We start from the raw sequence: 15278 nt of genomic DNA on the forward strand, positions 1-15278 counted from the left end.
CAGAATCTCAACACTGGTAATTTTTATCTTTTAGAGAGGGGGTGGGGGGGGCAGCAGATGAACAGTCTCCAGCCAACTTAAGCCTTTCTACCCTGGGTATGGTTTGTCCATAAGAAGCCATGTACAGTTGAAGAGCCAGGTGACCGAAAAGTAAGTCATTTGGCAGAAAGTGTCCTTTGGGATGTAAATTGTGTATGATGCTGTTTTCTTTTGGTTATAGCAAGCGGACGAGACCCTGGATTTTGAAGAACAGATCTTGGAGGCTGCTAAATCCATTGCTGCTGCCACGAGTGCCCTGGTCAAATCGGCCTCGGCAGCCCAGAGGGAGCTGGTGGCCCAAGGAAAGGTTTGTAAACCTCGCTGGCCACATGGGGAAAGTCGGGCTGCTGGAGCCTCTGAGGACCGAGGGAAAGGCAGTACCGCGTGTGTTCCGAGCAAGGAAGCCCTGTCGCCCTGTCCCTCCACGAGTCACCGCTCTGCCCATTGCACTGCACGCACTGCTTCAGCTCAACAGACAGAATGAAGGATTTGGCTTCCAGGCCCCCCATCTGCTTCTTGTTAAGGAGAGCTCCCACTCCAGGCAGCCATCAGGGCCTGAACATTCATTTATGTTCCTGCTGTCCATTAGTCAGTTTAAAGATATGAACTGTCATGTGTTCCCGGTGGATGGCTATATAAGCACCGTAGTCAGGGACTTCGTAATACCTTGTTCAGCTCCAGTGACTGCATTCATTCGATTAGGCCTGTTGAGCTGAATGCCATCCAGCGCTGCAGTTAGCATTTTCCTGAGTCCTTTGGTCAAAAACCGTCTGTTTTTAAAGCTGAGATTTCTTTGACCTGCTTTATCTCCAGTCACCCTTTCCATCTGCATTAGTGTGAAAGCCTAGTTCTTTTTCAGTGATCCAGAGGATTAATAGTACATTAGACTAATCCTGCATTTGGGAAGGCCTTTCAATTGAAAATATTCCATGTGTCCTATTATGCCCATACAGCATAGAACCATTCCATCCAAATTACATCTTGCAGAAAAGACTTTCAACCACAGAGGCACTACGGAAATCCTGACAGGTTGGGGAAGTTTGGTCACCATACCTGTCAGTCACTTCTGTTTGATATTAAAAGGCCTTTACTGTCAGTGTACAGATGACAGATGTGATTGTGTCTTGACCTAAAAACTTGCAATAGAGATGGTGAGACTCAGCTAGTGGCCTTCCATTTTCCTCCATGAGGTCTCTCGTAAGCTTGTTTGTTTTTGTTGTTTAGTCGCTAAGTCGTGTCCTATTCTTTCACAACTCCTTGGACTGTAGCCCACCAGGCTCCTCTATGGAAATATTTCTGCAAGAATACTGGAGTGGGTTGCCATTTCCTCCTCCAGGGGATCTTCCCGACCAAGGGATTGAACCGTTTCTCCTGCATTGGCACTTTACCACTGAGCCACCAGGGAAGCTTAGCCATGTCTTAATCTAACCTACATACATTGACTCCTCTTTCCAAACCGTTGTGTTCCAATTTGATGTATGTACATCCATCTCCCCAGCCAGTATAAATCCGTCCCTTTACCCTTCTCACTTATCCCCTATTGATGGAGCAGAGTGCCGTCCTTACTCACCTAGGACTTGTTAACTGGTTGATATGTAAAGACCAAATATGGATCATTGAGAAGACATCCTACCTAGAAAGTTCAGTTCATCTGCATCTTGATGAAGACTCATCTGCATGCTGGACAGAGGGCTAGATACTAGAGAATTGAACTTGAGTATGGCCAAGGCTTTGTCCTCCAAGGAGCTTATATGTTCAAGCATTTAAAAAGTTGGTAACAGAGGTTCTCAGAGGTGGACATGACTTGGCGACTGAACAGCAACAGCAACAGTGGTTCCGCTGGATTGGGGGAACTATATGCAGAACCCTGGGGCCTTATCTGACCTTCAACAAGCCCTGATGTGATGTGTGTAATTGCTAAGAGATCCCCAGTTTCACATTCAAATTTAGCTACTCATCTCTTACCTCTCCGCACATCTCCCACCAGTAAAGGTATTTGCTCCCATAGCTCCTTCTACATCTGGTCAGAAAACGTTTTATTTGTTGCCATAATTTCTAAATAGAAACAGAGATCATCCTACTTCCAGCTTCTTACTTCTCTCCCCACCCCTGACAAAATGGTCTTTGTTTCCTTAAGACAAGGATCTGTGCTCAGTTGTACAGAGATGTACTCCTTTCTTAACATCATCTGTCAGAAAGTCACAGTGTGACTCCCAGAGTCAGGATTCAGGAGAGATTTCAGCTTCCCTCACCTCTCGAATGAAGAGGCCTCCGTGGCTCCTCTGTTAGAAACGGGGAAGGGTCAGCACAGGAAACAGACATGTCAAGATAGCCCCATCCATCGTTCCTAAGCCATTTTCCCAGAAATGTGGTACCTGACAGCTAAATGGAGGCCATTGAGAGTGTTTCCAATCACCCTCTTGTGGCCCAGGTGGAAACCGGCCAGGACCTGCAGTCTTGGAGCTGCTGGGGTCCCATGTGGGAAAAAGTGCCGTTGGCAGGGGTCCCCGGGGGATGCTGCATGTCTGATGAGCTGCTTTTCTGTCTAGTGCCAGGCCACGAGTAGGGCTTGAGGGGTGCAGTCACCCTGCACCTTCCCACTCTCCTTACTCCTTCTATGCTCTTCTCTAGGTGGGTTCCATTCCTGCCAATGCTGCAGACGACGGACAGTGGTCGCAGGGCCTGATTTCTGCCGTGAGTCACTCTCTCCTTCTTCCCCATTGGCTTTTTAAATCCCCTGAGGGAGGTTTGGACCGGGGGTCACTTCTCTGTTGACTGTTGCCAGGCCCGGATGGTGGCAGCCGCGACCAGCAGTCTCTGCGAGGCAGCCAATGCCTCAGTGCAGGGACACGCCAGCGAGGAGAAGCTCATCTCATCTGCCAAGCAGGTAGCTGCATCCACAGCTCAGCTGCTTGTGGCCTGCAAGGTGAAGGCTGATCAGGATTCGGAGGCCATGAGGCGGCTACAGGTAATGGTCACTGATGCTGGTGGGAAAATACTCCTGTTGGAGAAGGTAAGTGTCACCAGAGGGTAAGCAGTCTAACTTTCTTGGCATGACCCACTGGCCTTCCATCAGCCAGCTCCGTCCCACGTTCTCATTTCCTGCCAGTGAGGCATGCATCCAATACCTGCTGCCCCGCCAAACTGATATTCTCCACATGTACCTTCTGGTCTCATGTCTTGGGGCCCTCCTCCCACCGGACCAATCTTGATGAACTCCTGCTCATCCTTCATGACTCATCTCCAAAGCCAGCTCTTCTGGGAAGCCCTCCTTGACTCCTAGGCCTTGGGGAATCAGTCCCTTTTCTGCCCTGCCAGAGCCTCTGATCAGACCAACCTTATGATTCCTGTCACCCTGTACCACCAGATTTATCTGTATGTCTGCCTTTGATGAGACTGAACTTCTTGGGTGCAGATCCCAAATCTTTATCTTTGCATCTCTCACCCCTAAGATGGTACCTGTTTCAGTGGAGGCTCTCATTTAGTGTTTGCTAAAGAAAGGAGCCAAAGGACTGAAGAATTTATATGAGATGCTGCTAAGGTTTCCCAGAGCTCAAAGAACACACTTATGAGGGTGACGCATGAATCCTGCCCAGTGGATCTAAGTTTTCCTGATTGTTTTCATTATAAAAGTATTTTAAACACAGTAAAGGAAATGTGGGAATGAAAAAGATAGCCTCAGCATCTTCATGTGTCCAATGTTATGTTTTTTCTCATCCTATTTTTATCTTATACAAAATGCTTCTGTCTAGTTGTCATCCTCCGAAGAGACATTCTGCACTTCACATTTTATTACACTTTTTTTTTCCTTAAAGAAAAGTCTTCATAATGGCCCTGTGCAGTGCTAACTGGTTCATTCTTCATAAGTCTCATTTTTAATGATTGCATGACATTCTATCAACTAATTATTCCAGAGTTTCTCTTCACATTAGACATATTTGTGTCCAGTTTTCTAGATGTTCGCTATTATAAATGTTGTAATGCACATTGTTTATGTTGCTAAAAATGTTGATGTAAGATCATAACTGGCAGAAATATTTGAATAATTCTAGTGAAACTCCAGACTTTTGTTGTTATTTCCTAAGTTGTAAAGTGCATTGCGGTCGTTTGGTCCTCCTGTGTCAATATCTGTCCTTCACCTTCCTTTTCTCCTGGCATAAACCCAGGGGGGAAGTCGGGAGCTGCATGTTTGTGAATGTGTGATTTATGGATTTGGGGGACACTTCTTTGGAAAATGTCCTGAGTTAAGAGATACCTGTGTTCAAGACCTCTACAGATACCTAGGTTCAAGACCTTAATGCCTCTACAGTGCATTAAGTGCATGATCTTATACAAATAATTTCAAACCTTTCAGGCCTCAGTTGCCTCTTCTGTAAAATGAGGATAGAGATGCTGGCACTGGCTCTTACAAGAATCAAGAAATGTGAAAGTGCTTTTGTAAGTCCTAAGGATTTACACAGGTGCAGCCGAGCATCACTCTTATGTCATCTGACTTAACTGTATGCTGCAATGTTGTATGAGTCCCTTACAATGACCCAGAGGTTCTCTGGGGCTACACAGACCTCTGTTCAAATCCCAGCTCTATAATTTATCAGCTGCAGGATCTTAGATTACTCAACTTCACTTTCTACATAGAAAAGTGCACTAACAATTTCTGACCTTATAAAGCTACTTTGAGAATAGGCATATGCTGACTGCTTGTCTAGTGCTAATGGACCTACGCTTCCCTTCTTGTGCAAGCCATCATGGTCCCCTTTGGCCACTTTTCTTTTTTTAAACCCCTTGGCCACTTTAGACCACCAGCCAGATGAGCCAGTTAACTTTTTATTTTCATATTTATTTATTTGATCATACTGGGTCTTAGTTGCAGCATGTGGGAATCTAATTGCCTGACCAGAGATCAAACCTGGGCCCCCTATTTTAGGAGTGTGGAGTCTTAACCATTGGACCACCAGGGAAGTCCCCAGTTAACTGAGAAAATTGCAACACTCTTACAGCTTACCCTCAAGTGCAAGTTCTTGACTCTAAGGGGGCTGGGCAAGGACTATGGGAGATCTAACAAAACCGTGACCACAATGAAAAGGAAATCCCAAACCTCAGGTGGCAGAGGTCGAGTCCCCTGGTCCACCCTTCCTGCAGATCTAGGCTGCATGAGGACCAACCCTTCTGTAACTGTCTCTACCACCTGCCCCTTCCTTGAGCCTGCAGCCCAAGGCCAGCTGTGACTCTAAAACCACTTCTGTAAAGGCCCTGGTTACTGCAGGGCTCCATTCCTCCAATGAGGCGGGGTAGGTTGTGTTCCCTTCATTCCCTCAGAAAGCCTTAGGTGAGCACAAGCCCTGGGTACCTACTGCTCCCAGTGCTGGGGATGCAAAGATTCAAGTCACAGCCCCTGCCTTCAAGTTACTCACTGTCCAGGGGGGAGAGAGGCAACCACAAGTGTGGTAAGGGCTGTAAAGGAGCCAGCACAGAGCATTCCAGGGGCACTTGGGAGGGTGGTGTGGGTAAGGCCAAGGCGGACAGGAAAAGTGATCTCTGAGCCAAGTCCTCAAGTATGCCTCAGCTAGATGGGGCAGGAGGAGGTGAATTTCTCACCCAGAAGACAGCTCCTGAGCAAGCTTCTGTTAACCTACGTATCATAGTGCTATAATCACGTGTTCACATAACTGTAATTCCCATTAGAACTGCATGTTCCTTGGGAGCCAGGAAGTGTGTCTCAATCTGATGAATGAGCTAAGGTTAGGTAGGTGCCAGTGCTGGTAGAATCAGTAGATGGATGGATAAATAGTTGGGTGGATGGGTGAACGGACAGACAAATGAATACTACCTAGAGAGAAACTCTGTGTTATATATAATTGGATGATAAATAGATTCCTAGTCTCATGAACTGTGCCTCCATGTCTGTTCTTGCTGAATCCAAATGACTGTTTTTAATGATATCATGTGTGTCTTGTCCCCTCTTCAGGCAGCAGGAAATGCTGTGAAAAGAGCCTCAGACAACCTTGTTCGTGCAGCCCAGAAGGCAGCATTTGGCAAAGCTGATGATGACGATGTTGTAGTGAAAACAAAGTTTGTAGGGGGCATTGCTCAGGTTTGTGATTAAACCCAGACAGTGTTTACTCCCAAGATGAGCACTGAGTTATAACAGAGACACAAAATAACAGTGGCTTAAACAAGATGGGAGTTTACTTCTCCCTGGTAAGACAGTCGGGTATAAGCAGTCTAGGGATGGTATGGCGGCTTCTTTGTGTCTGAGATCCAGGTTCCATCTGCCTTATCACTCACCATCCCTGAGATGTTCCCTTGGTCACTTGGTCTGAGATGGCTTGATAACTACCTCAGGTTTCCAGCCAGCAGGAAGATGAAAAGTTAGGGCAAGCATGACTCTGAAGTTGTCTGCATCAGTTAATTCATATACCATTGGCCAGCGCTCAAGTCGCATGGCCAACCAAGCTGCAAAGGATGCAAAGAAACACAGTATTCTTTTCTGAGTAGTAATGTGCCTACCTAAAAATCAGGGATTCTCTTATAGAAAAGGGAAAGAAGAGAGTTTGAGGACAGCAATATTATCTTCAAATGTTTCATTTGGAGCTGCTACTCCAGATCTTTGGCCCCAGAGAAAGAATGAATGATGACCCTCTCCCAGAAGTTTTACAAGAGTGGATGGGAATCTGACTTATGCGGGCCTGCATTCTTGTGCATGGGAGTGGGGAGGAAAGGTCAGGAAACTGGGCTTGCAGTTTGGGTGTGTTCATATAAATCCTTCATGCAAGATGGGTTTTCCACCAGGAGAACCGAGGCTCCGTGGCTGAACTTACTTATTTCCACACCTTCCGTAGCTCTTCCTGAACCATTTCCTGTATTTGGAAATATATAGGATACATTTTTTGGAGAAGGAAATGGCAACCCACTCCAGTGTTCTTGCCTAGAGAATCCTATGGATGGAGGAGCCTGGTGGGCTGCTGTCCATAGGGTCGCACAGAATTGGACACGACTGAAGCAACTTAGCATGCATGCATGCATTGGAGAAGGAAATGGCAACCCACTCCAGTGTTCTTGCCTGGAGAATCCCAAGGACAGAGGAGCCTGGTGAGCTGCCGTCTATGGGGTCGCACAGAGTCAGACACGACTGAAGCGACTTAGCAGCAGCAGCAGCGGGATACATTTTTACCAGAATCTCTTTCTTGATACAGTAGTTCCATGAGATATTCCATGAAGAAGGTTCTGTGATCCAGCAGTTCTGGTAATGGCTGACCTCTGTTCTCCTCCCTTAGATATCACAATGCTCGTTAGTCTAGAAGTCTCTGAAAAGACCTTTGCTTTTCAGAAATCTATGTGAGAGCACAGGCTTACCCTTTCCGCTTGAAACCTATGAACTAATATTCTTCAGATCACACCTTAGAGGCTTGAAATAAATATATGAAAGCCATCTAGTAGTTAAGGACTTCAAGAATACCTGAGATGGGTACTACTCCACTAGCTGAGGTCCTTAGGGAAAGTGGACCCTCATCCCTTGAGCTTCATATTTCTCTTTGGAACAATGAGACATTCAATAGGCCGCACTTTACAGTGTCACCATGGAGGTAATAGAACACTCCATGTAAAGTGACTACACCAGAGCCGGGTGCATCGTAGGGATGCAGGCCATATTGGTTATTAAATCAGTGGCCAGAAATCGGCTTATTGTCTTGGATCACTAGTCTTAAAACCTGAACCGTGGCCCAGAGGTGGGTCTCCAGAGCTAAGAACACGCAGTCTTGGGGCAGTGCTGTGTCCCATGGTAGCAGAGGCTGTGGGAGCTCTTGAGGCAAGCATGGAGGGGAAGGCAGTTTGCTAGAAACTTTCATCCCCCTCCAGCTTGTTGCTTTCCCTCTAGATCATCGCTGCCCAGGAGGAAATGCTGAAGAAGGAACGAGAACTGGAAGAAGCAAGGAAAAAACTGGCCCAGATCCGCCAACAGCAGTATAAATTCCTACCCACCGAGCTGAGGGAGGATGAAGGATAAAGCCAGAGCCAGGGGTGCGCGCCCCAGGGGACAGCCGTGCGCGAACTGGATGGACAGCGGTCCTGGGAGGCCGGGAACTGCCCGCCTCCCCCTGGGGCGAGCCTGGAGCCCTGAGCGCTCCGGCTCCCTCCGCTGTGCTGTCAGGCACCGGCTGCATGATCGTGATGTCGCGGTACAGTGAGTCCCACCCACAGCTCCGCCGCCGCCTCCCCCACCTCACCGTATCTCAGGAGAGAGGGGCGCGGGCCCACGGACTGTTACCAAAAAGAAGTCAGTATTACGTCGTCCTCAGACACTCGTGCTTCTGTCGGTCCTTCTCTAGGCCTGCTGCTGGGCCTGCTGTGAAATCTTAATAGGAAAAAAACAAAAACAGCTCGGGGGAAATCACCAATGCCATAGATACTCAAAGATCTTCTTCTTCCTCTCAGGCGAAGGTGGACATAGGAGTTGGACACAGTTCCAGAAAGGTAAACCAGTGTGGACTCCAGGAGGGCAGCTCAGGCCTTCCTGCCTGTCTCCAGCACTGGTTCACCCAGAGGGTGAACAATACCTGCTCCTGTTTGCACGCTTTATTGCCTCAGTGTGTAAGCTCCTTGTACAATCTAGATCCAACTTGTATTCTGTGGCCCAGAAAATGGAATGATTTTTTTTTTTTTCCTCCATAATCCAAAGGGCAGAGGCATGGGGGACTGTCAGGGCTCGGTGAGCAGGGGCTGTAATAAAATGTGTGGGCTCCTTACTCTGCAGAGGCTGTTTGAATTCATACAGATTCATTCACATAAACCCAGGTCCTCCAGGTAACAGTCAATACAACAGCACCTACCTTAGGCATTCAAAGTGGGGGTTCAACTCCAGTAAAGCCATTCCTTGGTGACTCTGTCTTCTAGGTCCCATATCAGGTTTTCTGCTCTCAAAATGGTCAGCATTCAGAATTCTGTTTAAAAATCTGTCACCCACTCTAACCCAAGATGGATGTTTTCTCTATGTCCTAATAGTCCTAAAACCTAGATGCATTCTAACACCATTACGAATTTTTAACAACATAGTTTTGCTAATTGGCCCATCTTAAAAGTGATGACACATGATATTTTCAGAGTTTGTCTTCTGGATGCCACAGTTCAAGAATCTTATATTTCCCACTCCTACCTCCTTTCTCTTTTCAGAGCCCTCTCCTTGGAAGGGCATTTTAAGACTTTTTCGAGCCTTGTCCTAAGACAGTACATGAAGGATGAATGGCTTGTGGGATAGATACTAATACCAGGTAGCAGGTGTCTTTGAAAAAATTTTCATTGGGGGAAGACAGTGGTGATGGAGGTACGTGGTTTTTTAAAGCGAATGACTATTGACAGCAGTCATCCTCCACTTCTCCAGTCATGTGGTCTCACATCTCATATTTCATTCACAGGATAGTTTGAATATTCCACCCAGGGAAAAGCTGATGCTTCGGTCCTCAAAAAGTATCACCTGTAGACCTTGCTCAATGGTCCTGCTTTAACAGACCCTGGCCCATGCCATGGTTGTAAAATGCAATTAAACTTTGGATGGCTCCCCCTATTTATAAGAGACTTGTAAGTGCTCCGCATAGAATTTTTTCCCAGGCAAGTAGGAAGCTACAAGAAATACAGTATAAATGAGAAGCAAGTGGATAGAGTCTGCAGAGAGCTAGGGATGAAGGAATCAACTCTAAAGAAGAGGAAGCTGGCGGGGCCCTGTCATCTAATAGGAGAAGCTAACTCGTGGCTCGCCCTGCTCAAGTGTGGCCAGCACAAGTCTTCACTGCTGTTCTGGGCTGCACCCTGTCATTTCTTAGCCCATGGACTGGGGGCTGTCTCCAACAATCCCTTTGCAGATGGGCATAGCATGCTTTCTGAGACTCTTAGGAATCACCTTCAGAGGCTCAGGGTCTAGATGTGCTAATGGCCTCACATAGCAGGCCTCTAGGGAGCCCCACCATCACCCCCTTGTCCTCCAGGCTATGTGATTGCTCCTCCCCTTCCAGCTGTCCTGGGTCACAGCCTGGCATACCAGGAGCCAGCCAGTGAGTTCTGTGTCCCTGCCTCAGAGTCGTTTAAAACCTGTCCTGAGTTTGATATCAGAAAACCCTTTGATATCATAAAGCCAGGTGGAAGGCCTGCCCTTTTTACAACTCCAAAAAACAGGTACGGAACAAAGTTGATTTTGTAGGACCTGGGTGAATATCCTCCATCTGGCACGTCTGCAGCTGTGAGCATTGGGGAAGCTGGTTCCCCACCTGGGGCGTTGCTGGTTTTTCATCTGTCCCTCCCCCATCCACCCTGCGCCACATACGTGAGTGGCCTCGTGACTGGCTTGGTCTCTCCCCATTTCATGAAATAGGGGAAAGGCTGTGCTTTGGGCATGATGTAATGGGTCTCCTGTAGGTGTCCCCGGATGGCAGCAAAGGGAGGGAGGGTTCTGGTTTTCCTTCAAAGGGAAATATGAATTTGGGGTGGGGAGGGTGTGAATTTTCATTTCAGAGCATCTAACAAGAGAGTGGTTTCAATAGATGAAAAATGGTTCCAAGCCTGGAGCATAAAGATGCCTCTCTGTGTGAAGGGGGAGTAGGTGTGTAGATGTGTGCCCCATGAGAGGAACTGAAAGGAACCTTGAACTGATCTGAAGCTCAAAAGAACCTGAACTGGAGTTCAGAACTGCCAGGTGATTGGGAAGTTTGGGCTTTGCTTGGTTCTGCCTTTCAGAAAAAGTCTTTGAGTAAGAATGCTCAAGCCAATTCAGTTGAACAAGCAGCTCTTGTTTAAGTTGCTGGCATCGGGTCAGGTGCAGGCCAGGTGATCAGTGCCAGCAGGAACCTTGGGCCGTAGGTACCTTTCAGTCAGGTGTTGTGAGCCCCCCAGGCCACCTGCAGAGCACTTACACGGTTAAGAGATGAGCCCTGTGTGCTTTATCCCAGAAAGCCCCTTAAGGCCTCTCAGAGGTTCTCCCTGCTTGCGTTCTGGATGTGTTGTTAGTTTACAGACAACCAAAGTATATTCCGTATTTCTCAAAATGTTATAACCAAAATTCACCAATTCACCCAGGAGAGTGATCCCTACCAGCCAAGTATTCCCAAAGTCACAACCTCACGCAGGAGCCAGGCAGCAAGGTGATGAGCTGCTTCCTCCATGGGTGTGAACCTCCGGATCTTCCCCAGCGCTGAGGTTCTGGACACCAGCTGGGCCCCCGGGGATCTGGCTATCTGTTCCCAGCACAGGCTATCCATATGTTTCAGCACTCAGAACCCTGGAGGAAGCGGCCCTCTGCTGACGAAGGTGATGGCTGTCTCTCAGAGCCTTGAGGGGAGCCCAAGGAACTGGGGGATATTCACTTCAGGCTCAGAGGCAGTAGAATTCAGAAACCCAGAGGTTCTGAGAGCTTGTCAGCAACTCAAGTCCCACCTCAGCACAGCCTCCTCCAAGTGCTGGCCTCAGGATGGCCTCTGGCGGAGAAGGCATCTTCCCCCACAGAGTCCCCAGGCGCCATATTTAAATGTCCCTGGGGTGACTGCTCCATCCTTCTGAGCATCTGCTCAGTGTGTTTTGTTCATGGGCATTAGGAACAGGCATGTGACAGAGCGTCTGTGAACCGAAGAACACTACAAAGATAGAGTCCTTCTCTATGAAGAGGTTTGGCTTTGCCTTCCTCAGAGCCCCCGCTCCCACCCCCACAGGCGTCCCCGTGTCGGTCACCTCGTGTCAGCAGCTCCTGATTCCACAAAGCATGCAGCTGGGTCTCCCTTGGCCACCTTCTTTCCAAGCTGAAAAATCTGCAAGGAAGTGGGATAGCGGAGTTCTGCCCCGGGTCGTAATGTCTTTATTGATCTGGTCACATAAATTATTTTTTTTTTATTCACCAGAAATAAACTTGTAAAGGACTGAACCCGTGTGAAAGTCTCATGGGAATGGGAGGAACATGGAAGAGAGGAAGAGGAGACTGTGTCTTTATCATGTGAGAGAAACTCCCCTTTGAGCACTAGCTCTGTGGTCACCAACCCATGTTAGAGGGGAGAGAGAGAGTGTGTGTGTGAGAGAGACCGAGGCAAAGCCACAGGGAAGCACTGAATTCCATACAAAATTGCTGACTCTGGAGGAAATTCAAACAAGAAATAGACCCTAAGTAGGAAGATGCTATTATCTTCCTCTTAAAGAAGCAGGGTCCCAGACAAGGAGTTCAGGCCGTGGGACTATACACATCCCCTGATGCGAAGGTTGCCGGCTAGATGCGCTGTGCAGATGTTCTTCTGTGAACCTGACTTGGAGCCTGACCCGGAAGGATCATTTTACCTTCAGCAGCCGAGGCAGAAAGGCAGCCTCCAGAGATTGTGACTGCTCCTTCCTGTAGAGAGTGGGCATGCAGGTTGTTTGGGGGAACCAGACTTGGGGAAACTGTGCAACATTTCTAGTCTGTGAGAGGGTAATGTCAAAGAATCACCATAGTGATGGAGAACTATGACAACTGAGGATTTTTCCTCTTAAAATGGTGATTTAGAATCACTAAGCCCATTAGTCATGTTTTTCTATCTTTGACTTTAAAATGGAGGTGGGACTGATTGGTACCAGAGACAGGAAGGTGGGAAGTCCAAGATGTGCGGTCCAAGAGTGCAGGTGAGGGGGTGGCTAAGGTTTGTGGGATGTCCTGGATGAACACGCTGGACATGCAACCCCCTCAGCCCTGACCAACAATTGGGAAGGTGCTGTGGCCGTTTTTCAGAGGGACAAACAGCTCAGCAAAGCTGGGCAGCAGCAGGCGTGAGATTGGAAGCTGTCTGCGGGAATGCAGACCCTCTGCAGCTAAGTCAGGCTGATTACGATCAAAGATAATCGAAAATTACTCACTGCCCCATCACCTAGTATGTGCAGCACACTGGGGACCCTGTCTTATTCCTGGAGAAGATGACAGTCCTGGGAGGACAAACCTGAGCCCAGGCCAGGGGACAAAGAGGCAAAACCCTAAATAGGAACAGCCTTCAAGCAGAGGGCGTTTGGCCTGACTCCTGATGAATCGGAGTTCCCGGGCAGAGAAGCCAGGGGAGAAGGTAAAGGTAGCATTCCAGGTAATGGGAAGGGCACATGCAAAGACCTGGATTCATGAGGAGTTGGTTGCTTAGGGGGACAAGTAAGGATTCAGTATGGTCAGGGCTAGGGATAAGCAGCATGGAGAGAAAGGCGGCCAGGAGCCTAAGGAGGGCCTTGCTCAGGCCAGAGCCCTTGGGACGGTTAGCTGATGAATAGCTCTGTGGGCGCATCAGAAGAGAGATTCTATCTTCGCAGTCCAAGTGTGGGGATGACCTGACCGTGGTCAGCAACTCGGGAGTAAATGGGTCCCAAGCTGCTGGGCCAGAGATGTTCAGAGCCGGGAAAGAGGATAGGAGCCGAGCCACCAAGCCTCTCAGGGAGATCCCATAGCAGGAAGGACCAATGCCAGGAGTCGGGACAGGCTGTGCTTAGAGGGGAGAGGGGGTTTGTCTCGAGATGGCCGGCACTTACTGCACTACTGTACCCGTAGTTGCTTGTGCCCAGGCACGGGCCCTTATTACCCCTGGAGTCCCCACCAAAACACGCAAAGCATGGCCCATGCTGTTGTTTACTTCCCAGGCAAGAATACTGGAGTGGGTTGCCATTTCCTTTCCCAGGGGATCCCAACCCAGGGATTGAACCTGTCTCCTACATTGCCAGGTGGGTTCTGTACCGCTGAGGCACCTGGGAAGCCCAAAGCATTGGCACTCTTTCATCCTTATTGTATAGATAAGGGTGTTCTTGCCTGAAAAATCCCATGGACAGAGAAGCCTGGCGGGCTACAGTCCATGGGGTCACAAAGAATCAGACACGACCGAGCACACACACAGACATAGATAAGACGGAGGCCCAGAGAGGTTAGGTAACTTGCCTAGGGCCACACAGCTGACAGAACTGGATCTCCCAACCACAGTGTTAAGATCAAACAGCTAGTCAGTGGCCAAGCAGAAGCTGAAACTCCAGTTTGTTTCCAAAGCTCATTTTTAGCTAAGAGTTGATGGAGAAGCTATCTGAGCCTGGCAGAGTGGATGGAAATTAGGCAGAGGTAAAGAGAAAGACCTTGGAGCAGAGGGTGCCACATGTCATGTGGTAGATCCTGGGACATCCAAAAGGGGCTGCTGGGCAGGTGGGATCGGGGGTTGCAGGGACAGCAGGGACCACAGGAGTTGGTGGTGAGTCTGTGTCTGTATGAGGGATATGGGGCAGCCTGAGGGTCACTGAATGGGCACCCGGCTAAGGAGCTTTTCTTTTCTAATGTACAAATTACCACAAGCCTGGCTTGGCTCTACTCTTACCTGATGTCTCAAATATCCTGTTTGGGGGTCTTTTTCTCTCAGATCACAATTCTCTCCTGACTCTAAACCACCAGTGCTCAAGAGTAACCCTGTGGTTCAGAGCAATTCAACCGTATGTTTTTGTTTGAACACTCTACACCCTAAGTCGGGCAGGATTCCAACAGGTTTGCTCCTTGAATATCCTAAAGCAAGAAGCCATCAGAACCTGGAGGCAGAAGTGCCTGGTGGGTCTGGCAACTTGTGTGTGTGTTGGGGGTAGGGGTGGAGGATGGGTACAGGCCTCAACAACAGGCCTTGGTACAGGCCATCATTAGGAGCTTCCTGTCTGCTTGGGCCTTTCTCTCCAGAGACTCTAGAACTTACTTTTTAGAAAGAGAACCCTGGTAAGTAAAGCCCAGAACTGAATGTTCTTTCTGGGTTCTCTGAGAGGTGGGCCATGTTGTAATTGTGGCAGCCCAGGGTGAGAAGGCACCTGAGCCAGGCCCCCGGCCCTGTGGTCCTAGCACCCCGATACTGTCGGGGCATTCAAGGAGAAGCAGGAAGGAAGAGGCAGACTGGACTCCGTGGGCATGAGGGAAGATGAAAATGGAGAAACTAAAAGCCGCAGCTGTACCCTTCAAAGATCTTAAACCTTCCTGAAGAATGCAGTCTCCTGCAAGGTAAGTGAGAATAGTGCAAGTTGCCTTCTGTTGGGCTGAGGGCTGGGAGGGTGCAGGGCATCAGGGCAGGAGAAGCAATGAGGGCTGGGGAGGAGGCCATCCCAGGAGGCCCGCAGCTGATGGAAAACAGTTGGACTGGGGCTAGCTGCCAGGAGCAGGGAGGACACTGGGGGCCTAGGCCTGCAGGCAGGAAGGAGCAGGTAGAGAGAGCATACCGTCGAGAGGCCGGAAGCTGGGGAGATGAGTTGGG

The 15278-nt window shown here is 48.8% G+C and overlaps 1 protein-coding gene across 8 annotated transcripts in view; it reads left to right on the forward strand.

Moving 5' to 3' along the window:
- TLN2 (talin 2) overlaps positions 1-13500 on the forward strand; it is a 509872-nt gene extending 496372 nt beyond the window's left edge. For 7 of the 8 annotated variants that reach the window (XM_055435636.2, XM_055435634.2, XM_055435641.2 and 4 more), the window contains 5 exons: positions 221-346; positions 2671-2733; positions 2825-3007; positions 6005-6130; positions 7916-13500. In XM_055435636.2, coding sequence (XP_055291611.1) covers positions 221-346; positions 2671-2733; positions 2825-3007; positions 6005-6130; positions 7916-8044 — 627 coding nt within the window. In that variant the 3' untranslated portion in view covers positions 8045-13500. The remainder of the gene's footprint in view (positions 1-220; positions 347-2670; positions 2734-2824; positions 3008-6004; positions 6131-7915) is intronic. The other variant, XM_055435640.2, reaches the window with a different exon arrangement.
- The last annotated feature ends 1778 nt before the right edge of the window (positions 13501-15278 follow it).

Source organism: Moschus berezovskii, chromosome 9 (assembly GCF_049115385.1).
Source record: "Moschus berezovskii isolate FMDL1 chromosome 9, NW_MosBer_1.0, whole genome shotgun sequence".
Taxonomy (NCBI): Eukaryota; Metazoa; Chordata; class Mammalia; order Artiodactyla; family Moschidae; genus Moschus; species Moschus berezovskii.